General features: G+C 44.9%; 1 protein-coding gene across 5 annotated transcripts in view; it reads left to right on the top strand.

The window, feature by feature from the left end:
* The window catches only part of hmbox1 (homeobox containing 1), a 57,797-nt gene extending 38,292 nt beyond the window's left edge, over positions 1-19,505 (top strand). For 2 of the 5 annotated variants that reach the window (XM_031903084.1, XM_031903087.1), the window contains 7 exons: positions 3,094-3,179; positions 4,910-5,020; positions 9,294-9,450; positions 12,035-12,117; positions 14,282-14,377; positions 14,795-14,889; positions 16,888-19,505. In XM_031903084.1, coding sequence (XP_031758944.1) covers positions 3,094-3,179; positions 4,910-5,020; positions 9,294-9,450; positions 12,035-12,117; positions 14,282-14,377; positions 14,795-14,889; positions 16,888-17,025 — 766 coding nt within the window. In that variant the 3' untranslated portion in view covers positions 17,026-19,505. Of the gene's footprint in view, positions 1-3,093; positions 3,180-4,909; positions 5,021-9,293; positions 9,451-12,034; positions 12,118-14,281; positions 14,378-14,794; positions 14,890-16,881 lie in introns of all 5 variants that reach the window. The other 3 variants (XM_031903086.1, XM_031903085.1, XM_031903088.1) reach the window with 3 other exon arrangements.
* The last annotated feature ends 5,817 nt before the right edge of the window (positions 19,506-25,322 follow it).

The raw sequence follows: 25,322 nt of genomic DNA, 5'->3' as shown, positions 1-25,322 counted from the left end.
AAGCCATGAAACGCGTCAAGCTGGGGGGTTGATTTTCTACATGTTTTTAATGGACTGATCAAATAAAGGATATATTTTTAATGAATAAGCAGCCCTGCGTGCTCCATCTAACATCTACAACCTTTCGGCTAGTACAGTGTGATTGGCCACAGAGCAGGGGGCTAGTACAGTGTGATTGGCCACAGATCAGGGGGCTAGTACAGTGTGATTGGCCACAGATCAGGGGGCTAGTACAGTGTGATTGGCCACAGAGCAGGGGGCTAGTACAGTGTGATTGGCCACAGAGCAGGGGGCTAGTACAGTGTGATTGGCCACAGATCAGGGGGCTAGTACAGTGTGATTGGCCACAGATCAGGGGGCTAGTACAGTGTGATTGGCCACAGAGCAGGGGCCTGGTGCACTGTAATTGGCCACCGGACAGGGGGCTAGTGCACTGTGATTGGGCGCATGTAACCCTCTCATTAGTGGCATTTGGTTGCAGTGCACTAGGAGTTAAGTTGACTCCCCCATAACAAGCCCCTCGTAGATTCAGCGCCACACGATTTTGTTTTTTTGTTTCTCTGCTGAGCGACTCCTGAATTATTTACCAATAAATTACCCGGCGCTGCTGCTTTAAATCCTGCGCTTTCTCCCCTCCGTCTAATTTTACGGCTGGGGTTTTATGTCGGATGTAAAAGATTGATGCCTCCCCTCAGTAATGAAACATTCCCGGTGCCATATGGCGCTCATACACCTTATTCACGGGCCCCGCAATTACCCTCATCCATCCTGCTGTTATGACACTTCTGATCAGATATGACACTCATTAAAAGAAATGTCAAGCAGTCGGATGCTTTATGCCATCTCGCTTTCTGCCTTGGCCCCTGGCTCTGCGCTGTTATTCCCCTTCTTTAACCCCTTATTGGCATGTCACCCCCCCACAATCCAAGGCCATGCTTTCCATTGCCAGGTTCCTGATATAGATATATATATCCATTAACTGGCCTGTGTGAATTAATTAAAGGAGAACTAAAGCTAAATAAAGAGTTTGTTTGGACATGTTACACCTTATGTACCTTATTGGCTTCCGTACCAGCCCGGCACCTCCACAGCCCTTTAGCAGGGAAGATCTATGCCCCCAGTAGCCCCCCATCTGCTTTTCTACTGATTCCCAGCACATACTCTGGGCTGCTGTCACTTACCTGCGTTTAGGGACCCACTCGCTATATACTGTATATATAGAATATAACACTCACTATATACTGTATATATAGAATATAACACTCGCTATATACTGTATATATAGAATACAACACTCGCTATATACTGTATATATAGAATATAACACTCACTATATACTGTATTTATAGAATATAACATTCACTATATACTGTATATATAGAATATAACACTGTATACTGTATATATAGAATATAACAGTCACTATATTCTGTATATATAGAATATAACACTCGCTATATACTGTATATATAGAATATAACAGGCACTGTATACTGTATATATAGAATATAACACTCACTATATACTGTATATATAGAATACAACACTCACTATATACTGTATATATAGAATACAACACTCGCTATATACTGTATATATAGAATATAACACTCGCTATATACTGTATATATAGAATATAACACTCGCTATATACTGTATATATAGAATATAACACTCGCTATATACTGTATATATAGAATATAACACTCGCTATATACTGTATATATAGAATATAACACTCGCTATATACTGTATATATAGAATATAACACTCGCTATATACTGTATATATAAAATATAACATTCACTGTATACTGTATATATAGAATATAACACTCGCTATATACTGTATATATAGAATATAACAGTCACTATATTCTGTATATATAGAATATAACACTCGCTATATACTGTATATATAGAATACAACACTCGCTATATACTGTATATATAGAATATAACACTCGCTATATACTGTATATATAGAATACAACACTCGCTATATACTGTATATATAGAATATAACACTCACTATATACTGTATTTATAGAATATAACATTCACTATATACTGTATATATAGAATATAACACTGTATACTGTATATATAGAATATAACAGTCACTATATTCTGTATATATAGAATATAACAGTCACTATATTCTGTATATATAGAATATAACACTCGCTATATACTGTATATATAGAATATAACAGGCACTGTATACTGTATATATAGAATATAACACTCACTATATACTGTATATATAGAATACAACACTCGCTATATACTGTATATATAGAATATAACACTCGCTATATACTGTATATATAGAATATAACACTCACTATATACTGTATATATAGAATATAACACTCGCTATATACTGTATATATAGAATATAACACTCGCTATATACTGTATATATAAAATATAACATTCACTGTATACTGTATATATAGAATATAACACTCGCTATATACTGTATATATAGAATATAACAGGCACTGTATACTGTATATATAGAATATAACACTCACTGTATACTGTATATATAAAATATAACACTCACTATATACTGTATATATATACAATATAACAGTCACAATATATACTATATAACGCTGTATACAGTATATATAATATAACACAGCCTTGTCACAATACAAGACTGATAAGTAATTAATTCACATTGCATGGCATCATAGGAATCGGTGCAGTCTGCGTCAGAATTGAATAATAATCAGCCCTGTAGCATCAGCTTCTGTGATCTCGCTGGTTTTTTGATAGTTTCCAACTGTCCCCAAGCTTAGCTTCCCAGCAGCAGCCTAGAGCCCACTGAGCATGTGCCGTGCCACTGACACACAAAAGATGGCCTAACAAGAGCCAAGATGGGGAGCTGCTGGGGGCAACTGTGTAGGCCTGGATCATTACTGGTATAGGGCTGCTGCAGCTCAGGGGTTTCTAAAGTAAATACAGTATAGTGTTTCTATTCTTATTTTTTTTTTTTGGGGGGGCCATTGCCAGTAGGGGGCAGATGTGACAATTGTAGGCATCACACATGAACCGTCTGTGTGTCTGTCTGTGCCCACAGGAGGGATAGCAGCGTCATTAAAGAAGAAATCAAGGCGTTTCTTGCCAACAGGAGAATATCCCAAGCAGTCGTTGCCCAAGTGACTGGTAAGAAGCTCCCCCCCCCTTGCCTTCTCTGTGCCCCCCCCCACATCTGTGCTTGATGCCCCAGATGTTTCACAGTTGCTGGGTCTTGCACGGTAATATATATATATATATATATCTGGGATTTATGGGCCATTGTCCTGAACATCCTGACATGTTTATGGGTCCTTAAACCCTTTCCTTTCTCTTCTGCACGGTTTACAGGCACGCTGTTAATCAAATCAAAGGGGAACTAGCGTGGGACATGGGAAACTGACATTCAGGGGAAGCTTTAGATTCATCTTTAGATAAAATATATATATATATATATATTTTATTGCTAACTTCACATTATTCAGCTCATATCCCCATGTGTGAGTTTGGCAAAATCGTAGCAATAACCAAGTGACTCCCATCATGCTCAGCAGTCCCAGTCTTCTCTATACAGGTATAGGATCCATTATCCAGAATCCCATTATACAGCAAACTACGAAATATGGGAAGGCCATCTCTCATAGACTCCATTATAAGCAAATAATTCAAATTTTTAAAAATTATTTTCTTTTTCTCTGTAATAATAAAACAGTACCTGTACTTGATCCCAACTAAGATATAATTACCCCTTATTGGGGGCAGAACAGCCCTATTGGGTTTATTTCATGGTTAAATGATTCCCTTTTCTCTGTAATAATAAAACAGTACCTGTACTTGATCCCAACTAAGATATAATTACCCCTTATTGGGGCAGAACAGCCCTATTGGGTTTATTTCATGGTTAAATGATTCCCTTTTCTCTGTAATAATAAAACAGTACCTGTACTTGATCCCAACTAAGATATAATTACCCCTTATTGGGGGCAGAACAGCCCTATTGGGTTTATTTCATGGTTAAATGATTCCCTTTTCTCTGTAATAATAAAACAGTACCTGTACTTGATCCCAACTAAGATATAATTACCCTTATTGGGGGCAGAACAGCCCTATTGGGTTTATTTAATGGTTAAATGATTCCCTTTTCTCTGTAATAATAAAACAGTACCTGTACTTGATCCCAACTAAGATATAATTACCCCTTATTGGGGGCAGAACAGCCCTATTGGGTTTATTTAATGGTTAAATGATTCCCTTTTCTCTGTAATAATAAAACAGTACCTGTACTTGATCCCAACTAAGATATAATTACCCCTTATTGGGGCAGAACAGCCCTATTGGGTTTATTTAATGGTTAAATGATTCCCTTTTCTCTGTAATAATAAAACAGTACCTGTACTTGATCCCAACTAAGATATAATTACCCCTTATTGGGGGCAGAACAGCCCTATTGGGTTTATTTAATGGTTAAATGATTCCCTTTTCTCTGTAATAATAAAACAGTACCTGTACTTGATCCCAACTAAGATATAATTACCCCTTATTGGGTGCAGAACAGCCCTATTGGGTTTATTTCATGTTTTAAATGATTTTTTAGTAGACTTAAGGTATGGAGATCCAAATTACTTGAAGACCCCTAATCCAGAAAGCCCCAGATCCTGAGCATTCTGGATAACAGGTCCCATACCTGTATAAGTATAGTCCCCAAGCACTGGGCATTGAGGAATCTGAAGGTACTCATTGCCTAGGCATAGGCCTTGCCGCGTGCGGGTCCATATACGTTCCCAGTAACTGCCCTGTATGGAATGGCGGGTAGGCTCTTTGAGCACAGCTTTACTCCCCCAGTAACACAATTGTACTTATGAGGATTTTCTGTGCTTCAGGTATCAGTCAGAGTCGCATCTCACACTGGCTGCTGCAGCAGGGATCCGACCTGAGCGAGCAGAAGAAAAGGGCTTTTTACCGATGGTACCAGCTGGAGAAGACCAACCCTGGTAAATAGAGGATAATCCTGGAACTCCACTGAGACTCCAGTCTTGTAAAGAATATTGTACCCCCCCCCCCCCCCCCCCCCAATAAAATGAGTATATTTTATAGAAGTCAACTTGGAGCTCCATGACTTGTGTGGTTATGAATGTATATTATATTTAGGGGATTGAATACCCCCTACTGTAAGTTATAGAATTAATATGGTACCCCCTATTGTAAAATATGGGGTTATTATGCGTTTGGGTTAGTGTTTGGGTTAGGGTTAGTGTTTGGGTTAGGGTTAGTGTTTGGGTTAGGGTTAGTGTTTGGGTTAGGGTTAGTGTTTGGGTTAGGGTTAGTGTTTGGGTTAGGGTTAGGGTTAGTGTTTGGGTTAGGGTTAGTGTTTGGGTTAGGGTTAGTGTTTGGGTTAGGGTTAGTGTTTGGGTTAGTGTTTGGGTTAGGGTTAGTGTTTGGGTTAGTGTTTGGGTTAGGGTTAGTGTTGGGGTTAGGGTTAGTGTTGGGGTTAGGGTTAGTGTTTGGGTTAGGGTTAGTGTTGGGGTTAGGGTTAGTGTTGGGGTTAGGGTTAGTGTTGGGGTTAGGGTTAGTGTTTGGGTTAGGGTTAGTGTTTGGGTTAGGGTTAGTGTTGGGGTTAGGGTTAGTGTTTGGGTTAGGGTTAGTGTTTGGGTTAGGGTTAGTGTTTGGGTTAGTGTTTGGGTTAGTGTTAGTGTTTGGGTTAGTGTTTGGGTTAGGGTTAGTGTTTGGGTTAGGGTTAGTGTTTGGGTTAGGGTTAGTGTTGGGGTTAGGGTTAGTGTTGGGGTTAGGGTTAGTGTTGGGGTTAGGGTTAGTGTTTGGGTTAGGGTTAGTGTTTGGGTTAGTGTTTGGGTTAGGGTTAGTGTTGGGGTTAGGGTTAGTGTTTGGGTTAGGGTTAGTGTTGGGGTTAGGGTTAGTGTTGGGGTTAGGGTTAGTGTTGGGGTTAGGGTTAGTGTTGGGGTTAGGGTTAGTGTTTGGGTTAGGGTTAGTGTTTGGGTTAGGGTTAGTGTTTGGGTTAGGGTTAGTGTTTGGGTTAGGGTTAGTGTTTGGGTTAGGGTTAGTGTTTGGGTTAGGGTTAGTGTTTGGGTTAGTGTTAGTGTTTGGGTTAGTGTTTGGGTTAGGGTTAGTGTTTGGGTTAGGGTTAGTGTTTGGGTTAGTGTTAGTGTTTGGGTTAGGGTTAGTGTTTGGGTTAGGGTTAGTGTTTGGGTTAGGGTTAGTGTTTGGGTTAGGGTTAGTGTTTGGGTTAGGGTTAGTGTTTGGGTTAGGGTTAGTGTTTGGGTTAGGGTTAGTGTTAGGGTTAGGGTTAGTGTTAGGGTTAGGGTTAGTGTTTGGGTTAGGGTTAGTGTTTGGGTTAGGGTTAGTGTTGGGGTTAGGGTTAGTGTTTGGGTTAGTGTTTGGGTTAGGGTTAGTGTTAGGGTTAGGGTTAGTGTTTGGGTTAGGGTTAGTGTTGGGGTTAGGGTTAGTGTTGGGGTTAGGGTTAGTGTTGGGGTTAGGGTTAGTGTTGGGGTTAGGGTTAGTGTTGGGGTTAGGGTTAGTGTTGGGGTTAGGGTTAGTGTTGGGGTTAGGGTTAGTGTTGGGGTTAGGGTTAGTGTTGGGGTTAGGGTTAGTGTTTGGGTTAGGGTTAGTGTTGGGGTTAGGGTTAGTGTTTGGGTTAGGGTTAGTGTTGGGGTTAGGGTTAGTGTTGGGGTTAGGGTTAGGGTTAGTGTTGGGGTTAGGGTTAGTGTTTGGGTTAGGGTTAGTGTTGGGGTTAGGGTTAGTGTTGGGGTTAGGGTTAGTGTTGGGGTTAGGGTTAGTGTTGGGGTTAGGGTTAGTGTTGGGGTTAGGGTTAGTGTTGGGGTTAGGGTTAGTGTTTGGGTTAGGGTTAGTGTTTGGGTTAGGGTTAGTGTTTGGGTTAGGGTTAGTGTTTGGGTTAGGGTTAGTGTTTGGGTTAGGGTTAGTGTTTGGGTTAGGGTTAGTGTTTGGGTTAGTGTTTGGGTTAGTGTTAGTGTTTGGGTTAGTGTTTGGGTTAGGGTTAGTGTTTGGGTTAGGGTTAGTGTTTGGGTTAGTGTTAGTGTTTGGGTTAGGGTTAGTGTTTGGGTTAGGGTTAGTGTTTGGGTTAGGGTTAGTGTTTGGGTTAGGGTTAGGGTTAGGGTTAGTGTTTGGGTTAGGGTTAGTGTTTGGGTTAGGGTTAGTGTTGGGGTTAGGGTTAGTGTTGGGGTTAGGGTTAGTGTTGGGGTTAGGGTTAGTGTGTTAGGGTTAGTGTGTAAGGGTTAGTGTGTTAGGGTTAGTGTATTAGGGTTAGTGTATTAGGGTTAGGGTGTGTATTAGGGTTAGGGTGTGTATTAGGGTTAGAGTGAGTTGCTTTGTGGGAGCCTCACATGTTTGGGTTACTTTAGCAATGTTTTGCCCTTAATAAAATAAACTTGTTCCAGACCAGGTACCGCTGTAACGCACAATAATCCTTGGAAATACTGGGCAGTTCTCCTTAAAGGAGAAGGAAAGGGTCTCGGTTAAAGGAACAGTAACACCAAAAAATTAAAGAGTTTTAAAGTAAATGAAATATAATGTACTGTTGCCCTGCACTGGTAAAAGTTGTGTGTTCGCTACAGTAACTCTACTATAGTTTATATAAATAAGCTGCTGTGTAGCCATGGGGGCAGCCATTCCTGCACTGGTACAGCTGGGGTGTTTGCTACAGAAACCCTACTATAGTTTATATAAATACCCCGCTGTGTAGCCCCGGGGGCAGCCATTCCTGCACTGGTACAGCTGGGGTGTTTGCTACAGAAACCCTACTATAGTTTATATAAATACCCCGCTGTGTAGCCCCGGGGGCAGCCATTCCTGCACTGGTACAGCTGGGGTGTTTGCTACAGAAACCCTACTATAGTTTATATAAATACCCCGCTGTGTAGCCCCGGGGGCAGCCATTCCTGCACTGGTACAGCTGGGGTGTTTGCTACAGAAACCCTACTATAGTTTATATAAATACCCCGCTGTGTAGCCCCGGGGGCAGCCATTCCTGCACTGGTACAGCTGGGGTGTTTGCTACAGTAACTCTACTATAGTTTATATAAATACCCCGCTGTGTAGCCCCGGGGGCAGCCATTCCTGCACTGGTACAGCTGGGGTGTTTGCTACAGTAACTCTACTATAGTTTATATAAATAAGCTGCTGTGTAGCCACGGGGGCAGCCATTCAAGCTGGAAAAAAGGAGAAAAGGCACAGGTTACATAGCAGATAACGGATAAGCTCTGTAGAATACAATAGTGTTTTATCTGTTATCTGCTATGTGCCTGTGCCTTTTCTCCTTTGAATGGCTGCCCCCATGGCTACACAGCTGCATTCTTTATATAAACCATAGTAGTGTTTCTGAGGCAAAACACCAGTTGTACCAGTGCAGGGCAGCAGTATATTATATTGGAATTTCTTTCATACACTTGAATTTTTTGGTGTTACTGTTCCTTTAAGTGATTATATATATATGCCTAATATTTGGCAACCCCTATTGATTTCACCTTTCCTTCCCCTTTAAATAGGAAGCAGTGGGGGTAAAGGAGTTCCATGTGTCCCATGTAGAAATATTACGGGCAGTTGCATAATACATTTTGGACGTATTGCTGGGAGCAGTGATCCATATGATGGGGGCGGGGGGGGGTTAAACGCCACGTTACATTATTGGATCCAAAACTTTTTATGCCCGTTGGTATCCTGCTGGCTAAGTGGCTGCCCTGCACCCAGAGCAGTATCTTTGTGCTCTACACAATGAGTTGTTCTGTGCTTCTCGGAAGCGCCACACAATGCCGGTGATTTCATCTCCAGCGGTACCTTGTGGGGTTAGTAAATCACATTTCCAGCCAATTAGGCAGCCTGATGCTGTGCAGCTCCCGTAATCACATTGCTGCCTGCTCGAAGCAAGGCTCCTCGTATTCGTTATAGGGAGTGTGTGAGCACCCAGGGACCTCCCTGCCCTCCTCCTCCTGCCGAAACATAAGCGCTCATCCCTAATGTCACGTAGAGCAATCTATCCCTTCCTCTAATTACCCCGCATTTCCTTGTTTTATCCTAAGGAGATGATAGCAGGCATGCAGCGCTAACTACCCCACTGCTGCTCATTGGATCTCCTCCGTTAGAACTGATTCATTAGCTCATCCAATGACTTTTCCTCTCTAAACTACAGCAGCAGATAGACCCTCGGCCTCATTAGCGCAGTATAACGAGAGAATTTGCTCATAGAACTAATGCAAACCCTTCTGGTCACTTTTGTTTTTTTCTTCTTTTTACCCCCAGGTGCAACACTAAGCATGCGACCTGCCCCTATCCCCATAGACACAGACGCAGAATGGAGACAGACCCCGCCTCCTGTCACCGCCACTTCCGGCACCTTCCGGTTACGAAGGGGAAGTCGGTTCACCTGGAGGAAGGAATGCTTGGCTGTGATGGAAAGGTATGACCCTAGGCAGACACCGTACTGTGCAATCTATGTTTGGCATGGCTGGGAAATGATACTAATTAACTGGCCCTCACCATTAAAGGAATACTGTCATGGGAAAACATGTTTTTTTTCAAAACGCATCAGTTAATAGAGCTTCTCCAGCAGAATCCTGCATTGTAATCTGTTTTTCCCATGGGGCTAGCCATATTCTTCATTTCCCAGTGTGCCACAGCCATGTGACCTGTGCTCTGATAAACTTCACTCACACTTTACTGCTGCGCTGCAAGTTGGAGTGATATCCCCCCCCCTCACCCCCAGCAGCCGATCAGCAGAACAATGGGAAGGGAGCAAGATAGCAGCTCCCAGTAGGTATCAGAATAGCACTCAATAGTAAGAAATCCAAGTCCGGCTTGGGACTCCTCCAGTTACATGGGAGTAGGAGAAACAATAGGTTAGCTGAAAGCAGTTCTAATGTGTAGCGCTGGCTCCTTCTGAAAGCTCAGACTCAGTCACACTTTACTGCTGCGTTGCAAGTTGGAGTGATATCCCCCCCCCCAGCAGCCGATCAGCATAATAATGGGAAGGGAGCAAGATAGCAGCTCCCAGTAGGTATCAGAATAGCACTCAATAGTAAGAAATCCAAGTCCGGCTTGGGACTCCTCCAGTTACATGGGAGTAGGAGAAACAATAGCTGAAACAATTAGCTAAAAGCAGTTCTAATGTGTAGCGCTGGCTGAAAGCTCAGACTCGGGCACACTTTACTGCTGCGCTGCAAGTTGGAGTGATATCCCCCCCTCACCCCCAGCAGCCGATCAGCAGAACAATGGGAAGGGAGCAAGATAGCAGCTCCCAGTAGGTATCAGAATAGCACTCAATAGTAAGAAATCCAAGTCCGGCTTGGGACTCCTCCAGTTACATGGGAGTAGGAGAAACAATAGGTTAGCTGAAAGCAGTTCTAATGTGTAGCGCTGGCTAAAAAGTACCCCATAAATATCATGGCAGTGTCCCTTTAAACACATGGGGTCTCTGAAGTGCCATGTTTGTTACCGTATTGGCACTAGTGTCACTCCAGAGACCCCCTGTGCTTAATAGTAGAGGCCGGTCTCTCTCAGCAATGAGATGTGAGTGTAGAACAGTGGGGCTGGGGCCCTAGACGTGTATCCCGTCTGCCAGTCCTGCTATTATTATTGGTTTAGCTAACCCTGCCGTCTCCTATCGATTTGTTTCTCTTCCAAAAGCCTTAGAAGCCGGTTTTGGGCATTGCATGTACCGTGGCCACGTGCCAACTGTCTCGGGTAATAACATTATACCTTGATCATAAAATGTACTGGATCCAATTTAGTCCTGCACCCAGCGCTGAAGAACAAAGGCTTGAAAGAGGAGGTGGGGGAATTTGGATAACTCGTTCTGACAGAGTTTGGATATCGGAGTTCCAGTTAGAAGCATCTCTGTAGAATAAACAAGAGCCGCAGCTGATTGGCCGGAGAGTAGGAGTGGGAAATCACAGGGGATGTAAATCCAGCTGCACTCTTACAGTTACCATTTATCTCCTCTTTTTAGTGGTTTCTGAAATAATAGCAATGACCGTTGCACGTGTCTGTGTATGCAGTCATATCATCCTAGGCTCCTTGCTCATTCTCTATCAGACAGAGCCAAAAGCCTGGTATTGGTGGTCTGAAATTGCTACTTTATTAGAAACCACTAAAAATTGAATAAAGCGGATGCATATAAATGCCTTTTTTCTGTGTTAAATACCCTGTAATGTTTATAGGCTCATCTTCCCCACCTATGCCTTATGATATCTATGTTTATGCAACAAAAACAGTCAGTCGTCACTGGCCCTAGCAACCTTTCAGTTGGTCTTCATTAATTATCAGCTTTCAAATATGGGTCCCTGGCCCCAGCAACCAGGAACTATTGCTTGTGGGGTTACAATTTTGTTACTGATACTTTTTATCATTTAGCTCTTAGTTCCTAATATTTGTTTTCCAGTCACCTCTCATTTACACTACTGCCTTGTTGCTAGGGTAAGTCTGACTCTAGCAACCAGCTGCTCAAACACCAAACTGTAGAGACGCTGAACAGGAAGCTAAATGATTTAAAAACAAAATGAAGCCCAATTGCAAACTGTCTTGGAATGTCACTGCTTCATATTAAGTTCATTTAAAGGCAAACTACCCCTTTTTCACTGGTTTTAAAGTGACATGTACATGTAATTGCTACAGAGAGCAGCGTCAGTCTGTTCCTTTCAGGTCTGACTCTTGAAACAATGTAGCAAAAGTTCCCAGCAGGTTGTAACTAAATAGTTTCAGGAGTGAGAAGCAGCATTGCAGGGAGTAGGAGCAGCCAGACCGATACGTTACATGTAAGCAAAGCAATAAAACAATGTGGCCACCAGGGGGTTAACGCACGGAGCGCTTTTGATTTGAAAGGAAAACCATTTGGCCGCTGCCCCGAAAAATCTTTCTCATGTTTGTTCCACAAATCCCAGGGATGTCAGGAAAGTATGTGTGAAGTTTCCTGCGTGTCGGCCCGTCGGGCGCTTACCCTTTATCTCTCCGCGCTGCTCTAATGCGTTGCACTTGTCTGTTCCCAGCTATTTTAATGAGAACCAGTACCCGGACGAGGCCAAGCGCGAGGAGATTGCCAACGCCTGCAACGCCGTCATACAGAAACCAGGTGACGTCACAGGGATAACCTGCTGCCCTTGTACCGCTCACCGGCATGTATGTGACGGGAATAAGCCGAGGAATCTGATAGGCTGAAATATATCCCCATGCTTCCATTAGCTGGGGTAATAAAAGCTCCTTATTGGTCTGTGGGAAGTGATTCGGAGCTTGAGGTCAGCCAATGGCTGCAGATGTTTGTCCTGTAGCCCTGTTTCAACTTGAATGGCTGCCCCTGTGGCTTTAGAGCAATCTATACAGAGAGCGAGAGAGCTAGAAGGATAGATGATTGATAGATGATGGATGGATAGATGATGGATGGATAGATGATAGATTGATAGATGGATGGATAGATGATAGATTGATAGATGGATGGATAGATGATGGATGGATGGATAGATGATGGATGGATGGATAGATGATGGATGGATAGATGATGGATGGATGGATAGATGATGGATGGATAGATGATGGATGGATGGATAGATGATGGATGGATGGATAGATGATGGATGGATGGATAGATGATGGATGGATGGATAGATGATGGATGGATAGATGATGGATGGATGGATAGATGATGGATGGATGGATAGATGATGGATGGATGGATAGATGATGAATGAATGGATAGATGATGAATGAATGGATGGATAGATGATGAATGGATGGATAGATGATGAATGGATGGATGGATAGATGATAGATGGATGGATGGATAGATGAATGGATGGATAGATGAATGGATGGATAGATGATAGATGAATGGATGGATAGATGGATGGATGGATGGATGGATAGTTAGATGGATGGATAGTTAGATGGATAGATATAGTTAGATGGATAGATATAGTTAGATGGATAGATATAGATAGATGGATAGATATAGATAGATGGATAGATATAGATAGATGGATAGATGGATAAATGAAAGATGGATAAATGAAAGATGGATAAATGAAAGATAGATGGATATAGATAGTTGATTGAGTGATAGATGGATATAGATAGTTGATTGAGTGATAGATGGATATAGATAGTTGATTGAGTGATAGATGGATATAGATAGTTGATTGAGTGATAGATGGATATAGATAGTTGATTGAGTGATAGATGGATATAGATAGTTGATTGAGTGATAGATGGATATAGATAGTTGATTGAGTGATAGATGGATATAGATAGTTGATTGAGTGATAGATGGATATAGATAGATTGAGAGAGATACATAGAGATTGATAGATAGCTAGATATAAATAGAGACGTATAGACAGATGGAGATATAGAGGTATATATTATATTTGAGTGCATACAGAGCACTTTTTATCTTTTGATCTTACTTGTCCTTTAACCTGATGATGTAAATAAGTGATGCAGGGGTGCAAGGAGTGGCACGGCTTTGTATGGAGAGGCAGCACGGGCAGCAGCGGAATCTCTGTATCTCTATTAATAGCGGATGGCAGGCAGACGGATGTTTGCGTCGCTGGCCTCCTGTTGTTGCGCAGCCATGTCACCGAGTTAATGCACCTGTTAATGCAGATAGCCGGCGCTTTGTTTATCTTTACATATTATTCAGCAAAGACCTTGAAATGCCGAGTAGAAATCACCGCCATCTACATAATTCATGTCTGCACAATAATTCATTTGCTATTAAGGGCCTTGGTAGGGTGCCAGGCTGCTCAGCGGCAGTGCCAGGGCCGGCTTGGCTCAGTGTAGGTGCCTCGTACACACACAGCGCTCTAGCGCTCTCTTGCACTCTCAAGGTGAACGTTGGCCCAGCACTAGTAAAGGGGAACTTGATTTACCCCAGCAGCCAGGGAGGGGGTTGTTTAAGAAGGTGTATAGTAGCGGGGCAATAAAAAATAAGGTGGTACGTTCCACTTGGGCAAAGCAGATTGTAGGTACAGTGCTCCCTCCACCAAAGTGGGGCAACTGGCACATTGGCAGGCAGCACTAGTGTAGGTAGGGGCAGGTAGAGACCAGAGCTTTGTTATAGAGGGGCAACTGGCACATTGGCAGGCAGCACTAGTGTAGATGGGGGCACGTAGGGGCCAGAGCTTTGTTATAGAGGAGTAACGGGGGCATTTGCGCCTGGTCCTGCACAGATTGCAGATGAGCCCCAATATCTCTATAAGCAGAACAGTGACATTTATTGTCTCCTCTCTGTGTTTGTGCAGGCAAGAAGCTGTCGGACCTGGAGCGGGTCACCTCGCTGAAAGTCTACAACTGGTTCGCTAATAGGAGGAAGGAGATCAAGAGACGAGCCAACATTGGTAATGTGCCAGGGCAAGCAGCAGCCCCCAGCATGGCACCCTGGCACCCCTATATTATGGGCCACATTCCTGCAGTTTGTTCAGCCATTTCTGCCATCTGTCATTATGTCGGCAGCGTGTAGCATAGGCCGTAGTAACACACGAGTGCCAGGCTCCTAAATGGACCCCCCTCGTGCCAAGGCTGCTCCAAACCTTTTGCCTATTGTTATTTCTTGCTCTAAACAGGGGAATTGGCACTATCCCGTGTTAGTAATTTGTTTGGCCTTCAACCCCCCTTAATAATTATTACAGAAAGTTTGCATTACTTCCCCTTTATCTGCAGGAATGCCTTTGTCTCCCCCCCATCATTCTCGTACCCCTAGGAATACTGACGTTGCCATTGCAGATAATTTAGGGCCATGTTTGCTTTTTTCGAAGAAGCAGCAATCCTGGAGAGTCATGGGATCGATGTACAGAGCCCCGGGGGTCATTCCAACAGCGACGACGTGGATGGAAATGATTATTCGGAACAGGTGAGCACCTGGGCTTCTCCTCTCTGCTCCCCCTATAGCTGAATAAAGGGAATGGGGGATATGGAACAGCGCTCCATCAAGGTCAGTACTGGGTATTTGCTTCTCGGGCTCCTCATACATTCCTGCTTATTATTGCACAGGTTTGTAAATAGCTCTCAGCTGATGGGTTGGTTGGGATCTCCAGAGGGTTCTGCTGCATCTATGAGTTGATATTACAGTGCCCTGTAGTTCAGCCGGGCTTTGTAATGATACTGTTCCCAATGGGGAGATCTCCAAACAAATAAGGTGTTGCCTAAGGGTGAAGACACACAGAGCTACTAGTAGCAGCTACAGAAATAGTGCTGATCAATTACTGATAATTGTCTGTGTGTTTTAGCAGAGGCAATTCTCAGTATTGTCTATGGCAGGATATTTTCTTGCATAGTAGCCGTGAAAAAGTAGCTGCTACTAAGTAGCCCTGTGTGTCTTCACCTTAATGGCTCCCAGGGGGCAATCATTTGGGTAATAAATAGGGCCTATTCAAACCTGCCCAGTAGATATCTTGCTATTCCCTGGCCAGTAATGGGTAGGGCAGGCTATCAGTGTTTGGCTCCATACACAGGGACAAGGGGGTAACATGGCGGCTGTGCTGCGCAACTTTTAGCCGAAAAACCGCTACTATCTACCTTGTTGTTTTAAACTTGATGTCTGGTTTTTATGAGAAGAACACATCGTTTGGTTGAAAAATTATAATTAAGAACCTGGAATGGCGTAATTTCATTGGTCCCAGTGCTGAGAGATAATTAGGGCCCTCCCAACAACGCCAGTCTCGCTCCCCCCCCCCCCCCCCCCCCGGCACATTTTCCTTGATTTTAATAGCGGTTATTTTGGGACTGAGGAAACTAAATAAGCATCTTTATTTGTATGATTTAATGAAAAGCTACAGAGCGCAGGCACTTAATTACACTGGTGGGAAATAACCACTCATACAGCTGTGCCCAAAAGGAACCTGTATTGTGCCACTCCGACCAGCAACTGCCAACTGGGAGCCCCGCCACTCAGCAACCTCCTGCTGGAGTATCACTCATGTATTATAAGGGATAATGTACCCCCTACTGTAAATGATAAGGATATTAGCAGTCACTGAGGGGTTCTGTGCCCATATAAAGGCACAAGGCTGCAGGCTGAGTTATACAGGGAACTCTGAGTATCACTCATGTATTATAAGGGATAATGTACCCCCTACTGTAAATGATAAGGATATTAGCAGTCACTGAGGGGTTCTGTGCCCCCCATATAAAGGCACAAGGCTGCAGGCTGAGTTATACAGGGAACTCTGAGTATCACTCGTGTATTATAAGGGATAATGTACCCCCTACTGTAAATGATAAGGATATTAGCAGTCACTGAGGGGTTCTGTGCCCATATAAAGGCACAAGGCTGCAGGCTGAGTTATACAGGGAACTCTGAGTATCACTCATGTATTATAAGGGATAATGTACCCCCTACTGTAAATGATAAGGATATTAGCAGTCACTGAGGGGTTCTGTGCCCCCCATATAAAGGCACAAGGCTGCAGGCTGAGTTATACAGGGAACTCTGAGTATCACTCATGTATTATAAGGGATAATGTACCCCCTACTGTAAATGATAAGGATATTAGCAGTCACTGAGGGGTTCTGTGCCCATATAAAGGCACAAGGCTGCAGGCTGAGTTATACAGGGAACTCTGAGTATCACTCATGTATTATAAGGGATAATGTACCCCCTACTGTAAATGATAAGGATATTAGCAGTCACTGAGGGGTTCTGTGCCCATATAAAGGCACAAGGCTGCAGGCTGAGTTATACAGGGAACTCTGAGTATCACTCATGTATTATAAGGGATAATGTACCCCCTACTGTAAATGATAAGGATATTAGCAGTCAGTGAGAGAGAGAGATTGATATTATTTATCTCTTGTGTTCGGGACTTTGACTTGTATTTAACGGCTCTCATTTCCCCCCTTACATGCTTAGGATGACAGTACGAGCCATAGCGACCATCAAGACCCAATCTCATTAGCAGTGGAAATGGCAGCCGTCAACCACACCATCTTGGCGCTGGCCCGGCAAGGAACCAACGAGATCAAGACAGAGGCTCTGGACGACGACTGATGCCAGCGAGACGCGCGGGAAGGGTCAAACATGAAAATACTTAGACTTAGACGTAGCACCTTAGCAATCTTTCCTCAGTCCTTAATATGTGTTCCTCTTACAGTATAACTGCAGTCTCTTGTTCTTCGACTTAGCCGGTAGGGTCTTGTCCTGTACGGGTGGCATGGTGCCATAGCCTGTGTGTTTGCTCTCTCAGTATTAACCCCCCCACGCGGGTCCCTTAACGTGACTGCTCCATCTTGGCATTCCAGTTTAAAGTGCTTCCAGCCTTAATCATATTTATACATTCCCTGGATTCTTTATCTGCCCCGCAGTCAGACTCTCTAGTGCCCCTGGCATGTACCACTACCAGGGGTCTGTCTGCTTCCCCCCCCCCCAACTGTCATGGCAGGCTTCCCAGAATCCTCAGCTCTCCCAAGGAAACCAACTTCTTGGCAGCCGGCAGTTGGTAGGTTGTATCTCATTATTAGAAATGTTATTTTATTTCTGCTTTATTATTGGGGTATGTGAGAGAGAGAGTCGGGGGGTATGTGTGAGAGAGAGAGAGTCGGGGGGTACGCAGAGACCGCAGTATTCACTCTCTTTGCAAAGCACTTTTATACTCGGTACACAATAGGATATATATTGTATTATAGAAACCATGGGTGATCTCTTAGTGATGCAACACACCCAGTACCCTCTAAATGCCAAAGTCTTTCTCAAGGTGCAGGGAGGTGTAGGTCCCCAGTGCCCAGCAGACTGGCTAGTGTCCCCAGTGCCCAGGACACTGGCTAGTGTCCCCAGTGCCTGACCCATTGTAAGTGGGACTTAGCTTGGGTTCCCCACTGTCCAACCCATTGTAAGTGGGACATGGCTAGGTTCCCCCGTGCCCGACCCATTGTAAGTGGGACTTGGCTGGGTTCTCCAGTGCCCAACCCATTGTAAGTGGGACATGGCTAGGTTCCCCCGTGCCCGACCCATTGTAAGTGGGACTTGGCTGGGTTCTCCAGTGCCCAACCCATTGTAAGTGGGACATGGCTAGGTTCCCCCGTGCCCGACCCATTGTAAGTGGGACTTGGCTGGGTTCTCCAGTGCCCAACCCATTGTAAGTGGGACTTGGCTAGGTTTCCCAGTGCCCGACCCATTGTAAGTGGGACTTGGCTGGGTTCTCCAGTGCCCAACCCATTGTAAGTGGGACTTGGCTAGGTTTCCCAGTGCCCGACCCATTGTAAATGGGACATGGCTTGGGTTTCCCAGTGCCCGACCCATTGTAAATGGGACTTGGCTTGGGTTTCCCAGTGCCCGACCCATTGTAAATGGGACTTGGCTTGGGTTTCCCAGTGCCCGACCCATTGTAAATGGGACTTGGCTTGGGTTTCCCAGTGCCCGACCCATTGTAAGTGGGACTTGGCTGGGTTCTCCAGTGCCCAACCCATTGTAAGTGGGACTTGGCTTGGGTTTCCCAGTGCCCAACCCATTGTAAGTGGGACTTGGCTAGGTTTCCCAGTGCCCGACCCATTGTAAATGGGACTTGGCTTGGGTTTCCCAGTGCCCGACCCATTGTAAATGGGACTTGGCTTGGGTTTCCCAGTGCCCGACCCATTGTAAATGGGACTTGGCTGGGTTCTCCAGTGCCCAACCCATTGTAAGTGGGACTTGGCTTGGGTTTCCCAGTGCCCAACCCAATGTAAGTGGGACTTTCCATAGCTGAGTGTAAATGGGAAAGTGGGGGGGGGGGTAAGATGAGAAGCACCCATACTGGTGCCATTATGCAGCCGTCGTTGGGGGCAGTGGAATATGGGTTCTGGTTCTTTGACTCCGGTGTTTAGTTGAATTAAAAAAATCCCCAAATCCCCCCCCCCCCATGGAGGGTGAAGCCGTTGCCTGTAGGAGAATATTGCTAAATAGAAGGAATAGAGAGAATCTCGGGGCGCTGGGCTGGGATCTCACACGTAGAATCACATTGTGTCTCCGGCTCTGAACATCCCTAGAAATCGCTGGATTTGAAATGCAAAAAGGGATATGAAAGTAACATAAATCCCCCATTAGCGGCAGAGCGGGGGGGGGGGGGGCGGGGCAGGCACCCAGGAATTGGGGGGATAAAGGGAGGAATTCATTAAACTCTGGGAGAAACTGTTGGAATAGGAGCCTCGTTTCATTTAACCCCTGCATGCCCAGCAGCAAGGTGCCAGTACCCTATTATCTGCCCATTCGTTTCTTGTCTTTATTCTGTGGGAATTGGGGGGGGGGGGGGGGGGGGGAAATCTCCCCTTCCCTCGGCCGTGTGTTCAAATGGACTTGCCCATGGCCTGACACCCCTATAACTATATGCTTCTCCCTCATCCTGCCCCAATAGGCTTACAGTTGGGTCCAAACCAATAGGATTGTGTAACCAGCCTTTAGGTGTCAGAACTACAGGCCCAATTGGACTTTACATAGAAATGTCTTATGTCTGTTGTACACCGGGCAGCTTTGCCCTATAAAGCCAGTGGTTACAGTCAGTGGGTTCTGGGCTCAGTACTGGCGCTGCCCCGTTAGCCTTTATCTGCCATTATTACAGTTTCCCAGTCGCCTGAGACTGCATGAATATCCAGGTAAGAACCTTTCTGATCCCCCGCCCTGGGCATAGTGACACTTAGTTGTTTAGGGCACTGGCCTAGTCTGTGTGACCAATTAGAAGCCTAAATGACCCCCTGACCAAAGCACCCCCCAAACTTAACTCCACCCAAAAACAACTGGAACCAACCCACTTGCACCCAGTGATGGTGAAGCCCAGACACACCCACATGTACCAGTTTGTAATCTCTGTCCTTTTATTTCTCATTAAATTCCCATAACAACACCTGCCCCCCTGCCCTGCCAGTATCCCCTGATACAACCAATCACACCTCCCATTAGGGGCAGGATCAGAATGCCCCACTAGTTACGGTGCTTCTGCTTGCCTTCTCCATTAACCCTAATAGTAATAATAACCCTGTGCGACAGTTTAGGCCAAATGGATCATATTTATAAACAATAACATGGGCCCAGCCTCCTTACCCAACTATCCCATTAATAGATGTATTCTCCCTAATCATTGGTGCATCTTATTACTCTGTCTCCAATCATCTGCTTACATAGGATGTACTTTCCCTTTACACTTCATTTACACGCCCATTTGACTTCTATCTAAGGGATTACTCACTATATATATATATATATATATATATATATATATATAAATATATATATATATAATACATTAGATCTTATACAAGTAGCAAAGTCAGTGGCATGCTAGGGAATGATGTTGTAGACTGTATGGGAAAGATGGAGAGAGTAGGGCATGATAGAGATGGCATGGATAAGATGGAGAGAGTAGGCCATGATGGAGATGGCATGGGGAAGATGGAGAGAGTAGGCCATGATGGAGATGGCATGGGGAAGATGGAGAGAGTAGGCTATGATGGAGATGGCATGGGGAAGATATAGAGAGTAGGCCATGATGGAGATGGCATGGAGAAGGTGGAGAGAGTAGGCCATAATGGAGATGGCATGGAGAAGGTGGAGAGAGTAGGCCATAATGGAGATGGCATGGGGAACATGGAGAGAGTAGGCCATAATGGAGGTGATATGGGGAAGATGGAGAGAGTAGGCCATGATGGAGATGGCATGGGGAAGATGGAGAGAGTAGGCCATGATGGAGATGGCATGGGGAAGATGGAGAGAGTAGGCTATGATGGAGATGGCATGGGGAAGATATAGAGAGTAGGCCATGATGGAGATGGCATGGAGAAGGTGGAGAGAGTAGGCCATAATGGAGATGGCATGGAGAAGGTGGAGAGAGTAGGCCATAATGGAGATGGCATGGGGAACATGGAGAGAGTAGGCCATAATGGAGGTGATATGGGGAAGATGGAGAGAGTAGGCCATGATGGAGATGGCATGGGGAAGATGGAGAGAGTAGGCCATGATGGAGATGGCATGGGGAACATGGAGAGAGTAGGCCATGATGGAGATGATATGGGGAAGATGGAGAGAGTAGGCCATGATGGAGATGGCATGGGGAACATGGAGAGAGTAGGTCATGATGGAGATGATATGGGGAAGATATAGAGAGTAGGCCATGATGGAGATGATATGGGGAAGATGGAGAGAGTAGGCCATGATGGAGATGATATGGGGAAGATATAGAGAGTAGGCCATGATGGAGATGGCATGGGGAAGATATAGAGAGTAGGCCATGATGGAGATGGCATGGGGAAGATATAGAGAGTAGGCCATGATGAAGATGGCATGGGGAAGATGGAGGTAATGAGTAGGTGACTGCCATGACAGTGACAGTTGTCCAACCTGTAGCCTTTTGGCTGTTGGTAGGTGGGCAAGGAGAGTCTCTTGAAGCTGTTGTGCACAGGTGGGACAAGCTCGCCAGTAGCTGCCCCTATAACTAAAGATGGAGCCGTAGTCATCTCACTGCAAGGTGTTTCCCCTCTGACATGTAATTAAGGTACAGCCTCGTTATACACTGAATATCCGCGGCCCTCTAATCACAGAACCCCCTTTTAAGACTGGAATGCCTTTAAGCCCACACCGTCTGCCGTTTAATCACCACCCGGGGGGGGGCAGTTTTGGCTGGGAAAGGGGCGTCGCTTCCTTGTCGGCGGCTGAGACTGCCGTTCCCAGGAAGTGACAGCTGCAGTCGCATTTAGAAACGAGCAACACACGAGTGAAAGAGAGCGCGGGGCCTGTAACGACACCCCCAACTGGGTCGGAAAGTTCTGTCATTCAGTCTTAACCATTTCCTGCCCTGTAGAAGTCATTGTTGAACGTTCATCCTACGGTGGCGCCGACCCCCACCCCTCCATCTTGTAACTCATCTTGTACAGATCCCCCTTTATATTATATATACGGAGGGGGTGCAGACTCCTGACCCTTCCCCTCCCAGCACCCTCAACCCCCCCCCCCCCAGCACCCCAACCGCTCCTACCGCAAATTGGATGCTGCTTTTTACTGCAAATACCGGTTGTGTGAAAGCTAATTAAACAGAAATACAGTAAAAAAATCCGAATGGAAAAAAAAGCTAGCGCTGAATTTATAATAAGCCTTGTTGCGTATGAGCCAAAAGTGCAAAAAGCTCTATAATGAACTAACCTGCCACTCATATAAATATAAATATATATATAAATATATTAAGATCACACTGTTCTACAAAATTGTGTATTTGTATTTTTGTGTACGTACAATTTTCTGCTAAGCAGAAGGAGGGATGTAGTATAGGATGAGCATTGAGAAAAGGCTTTGTTTTTTAAATCATATTTCTTTGTTACTTGTATCGGTTACCAACCCCCCCCCCCCCCTCGTTTTGCTGCCAAAGTGGGTCCTAAAGTGGCAGTAAAGGGAGGGGGGGGGTAACCAGCTGCCTGTCCTTGTCTTCTATGTGTTTGACACTGTTATTCCCAAGGTGCAGTACTTCCCTCCGGGTACAGAGGGCGCCCTCACTAAAAAAAACTCGCTCGATTACCAACTCTCTATAAAGCAGTCGCTAATGAAAAAGGGTTTCCCAGGGCTGGGGGGGGGGGGGGCGTTGAACAGTTTAATTTGGGGAGGTAAGGAGGTTTTCTGCTGGAGCTTAAATAAATAAATATATATGAATATATAGCAGCCTCCCCAAATCCTTATTATGCTTCACTGTGTGTGTCTGCACGTTCATTAACTCCATTGGGAATCCTTGTGCCAAAAAACAGCAGCCGTAGCAGAAATGTTTTGTTTTTTTGGGGGGGGGGGGGGACTTTCTAAAGCATGAATGCACTTTAACGGATTTGTTTTTTTATTCCTGTTGGTCACTTTACACTCATGGTTGAACTTTCAGAGAAATTTGTAAGACTAGGGCTACGGGGGCTTCATTGGAAGAAGGTGGATCCCGCCAGCTCCGCCAAGTATTGGTTCCATATTGAAGAGTCAGAACCACTTGGGTGTATTATGAAAGAACATTGGTTCCTGGAGAACTGGGGGTACCGGGCTCAAGGTTGGGTAAGCGCAGGCCGGTTAGTCAGGTCTCCAACTGAGAAATGGCTTTCCCTAGCCAAGGTAAAGGGACAGGGTACAAAGGGACATCATGCTTTTACTGTATGTACTGAATTAAATCCAAAACTGGGATAAACATTAATGTATAGAGAGGAAGCTCCTCACCGCATGTGACTGGGGGTATCTGACCTCAACCTTCTGCCTTTGGGGCAATAAATTCTCTGGGTGGATAATGAAGTCTGTGCCTCATTGGAGAAAAAGCAATATGGCAGCTCCCACACACCAATAATCGCAAACATATCTGTATCCATCCTCATTGCTTTACTGGTGTTTATTTACTTTGGGCAAGGATCACCCTTCCCGGGTAACTGTTATTCTACCCCGGGCCTGTCGGGGGCCCCCTCCTGTCTGTCAGAGGTGGGGGGAAGCACTGCACCTTGGCGGGGGGGGGGCTCTCGGATATAACAGTGTGTAAGTGTAGGACAGTCCTTGTTTCTGTACGTGACTGGGCAGAGAAGCGAGCACTCTATTGTATTGAGCATTATAGCGAGTCCTGTATCATTGTATCTCCTATTCTGGATTAGTGCCTTTTGGACAGTAGACTGTTCTGTAATTACAAATGTAGTATAACGGCTTTTTTGTACAGTTTTGTTTTCAGAATTTTTTTTTTTTTAATTTGTGTTTATTTTAGTATTGTATCTATTAGGAAATAAAAACATATACTGAACCTCCGTCGTGTCCGCGTGCTGATTGGCCGGCAGGTTGAGTGGGCGTGGCAGTGCTATGTTGGCCGTACAAGTTCTAAATCCTTATAAAAAGGCAAATAAGGTTGTTTGTTTCTGGAATTGGTCCTTCAGTGTATCACACTGGCAACTGGATGGGTCCTCAATGGGACCTGCCTGACCCATAGGCTTCTGGCCAATCCATGGCCCCCTAACAAAACTGTCTCTGAGCCAAGAACATCGACTTCTCAGGGCAGTTTGTCACACCCGCCCATCGTTCTTTGAGAAGAGCAAGAAAAGGCCTGAGCTTTGTGGGTTCAGGGGTTTCTGTTTCCAAGCAATTTAATTGGTGAATAATTTCATGGACTGAATTTTCCCTAAAGCCGGTAGGTTGGCGGCACGAGTCCGTTTAGAGAAAAACAAGATTACAATTAGGAGACTCATTAAACAGGGGATCCCCAACCTTTATACTCGGGAGCCACAGTCAGATGTAAAAAGACTTGGGGAGCAACACAAGCACCATAAAAGTTCATGGAGGAGCCAAATAAGGGCTGTGATTGGCTATTAGGGGCCTCTATGCACCCTATCAGCTTACAGGGGCTTTATTTGGTAGGAAATCTTGTTTTTATTCAACCAAAACTTGCCCCCAAGTCAGGAATTCAAAAATAACTCCCTGGTTTGGGGGCACTGAGAGCAACATCCAAGGGGTTGGGGAGCAACATGTTCCCCCCGAGCCACTGGTTGGGGCCTAAAACTTCAACCAAACTGGACCAAATCACTAGAAGAGGAGATACTGTACCAAATGCCTAAACTGGTCCCATCTCAATCCAATGATATAGCAAAGCTACTCGGGGCCCCACATAATGACCCCACCAATCAGGATGTGTTTCCAGTTTGGGACCAGAAAGAGGCAGAGTTGGAAGGTTCTTAACTTCAGCCCAGGAACCAAACTGTCATTGTCTGATGAGGTGAAAAGCAAATCCCAAAGGATTTAACTTATTAACCTTAACTTATTTATTCTTAATTGAGAGATTTGACCCCAGTGTAAGTTTGCGCCTCTCTGGCCCCATCCTTATTCATACTTTGCCAACTGAGGTTCCCAAATTCATTTATTAATGACACTTCTCCCTGGGTACTGGAGACCCCTCTACTGCAGTCTGTAAGGGGGTCCTGGCCACTACTATGTACACAGAATGCCCTAATTGACCCTACGCTTCATTAACAGGGCAAGGTCTGACTTTCCTGAGATCTTCATGGCCTCCGGGAATTGATTGCTCGGTAGACTTTTATAACATTTGGCTCCTTAACATTCATATATTGGATATTTGCCCCATTAAATATCCTTATTGCAAGGTGTGGGGGTAACCGGGTAAGGTTTGTGTGGGAGGTGCCATTCAGGTTAAGGAGGTGCAGATCCCCCAGCCGGTTGGGCGAGGAGACAGAGGAGGGTCGGCCATGTCTGCATTAGATATCTGCAGTGCAGGGAGCGACTCTCCTCGTTGGCTCCCTCGGACGCCCATGACATCAGTGTTTATTTCCTGAGAGCCTCGGAGAAGAGGAGTTGGCAGTCGGCCTGGGCTCTCGCTGCCTGGA

Source organism: Xenopus tropicalis, chromosome 5, assembly GCF_000004195.4.
Source record: "Xenopus tropicalis strain Nigerian chromosome 5, UCB_Xtro_10.0, whole genome shotgun sequence".
Classification (NCBI taxonomy): Eukaryota; Metazoa; Chordata; class Amphibia; order Anura; family Pipidae; genus Xenopus; species Xenopus tropicalis.
Note: the sequence above shows the minus strand (reverse complement) of the source record. Positions and strands in the feature narration are given on the sequence as shown.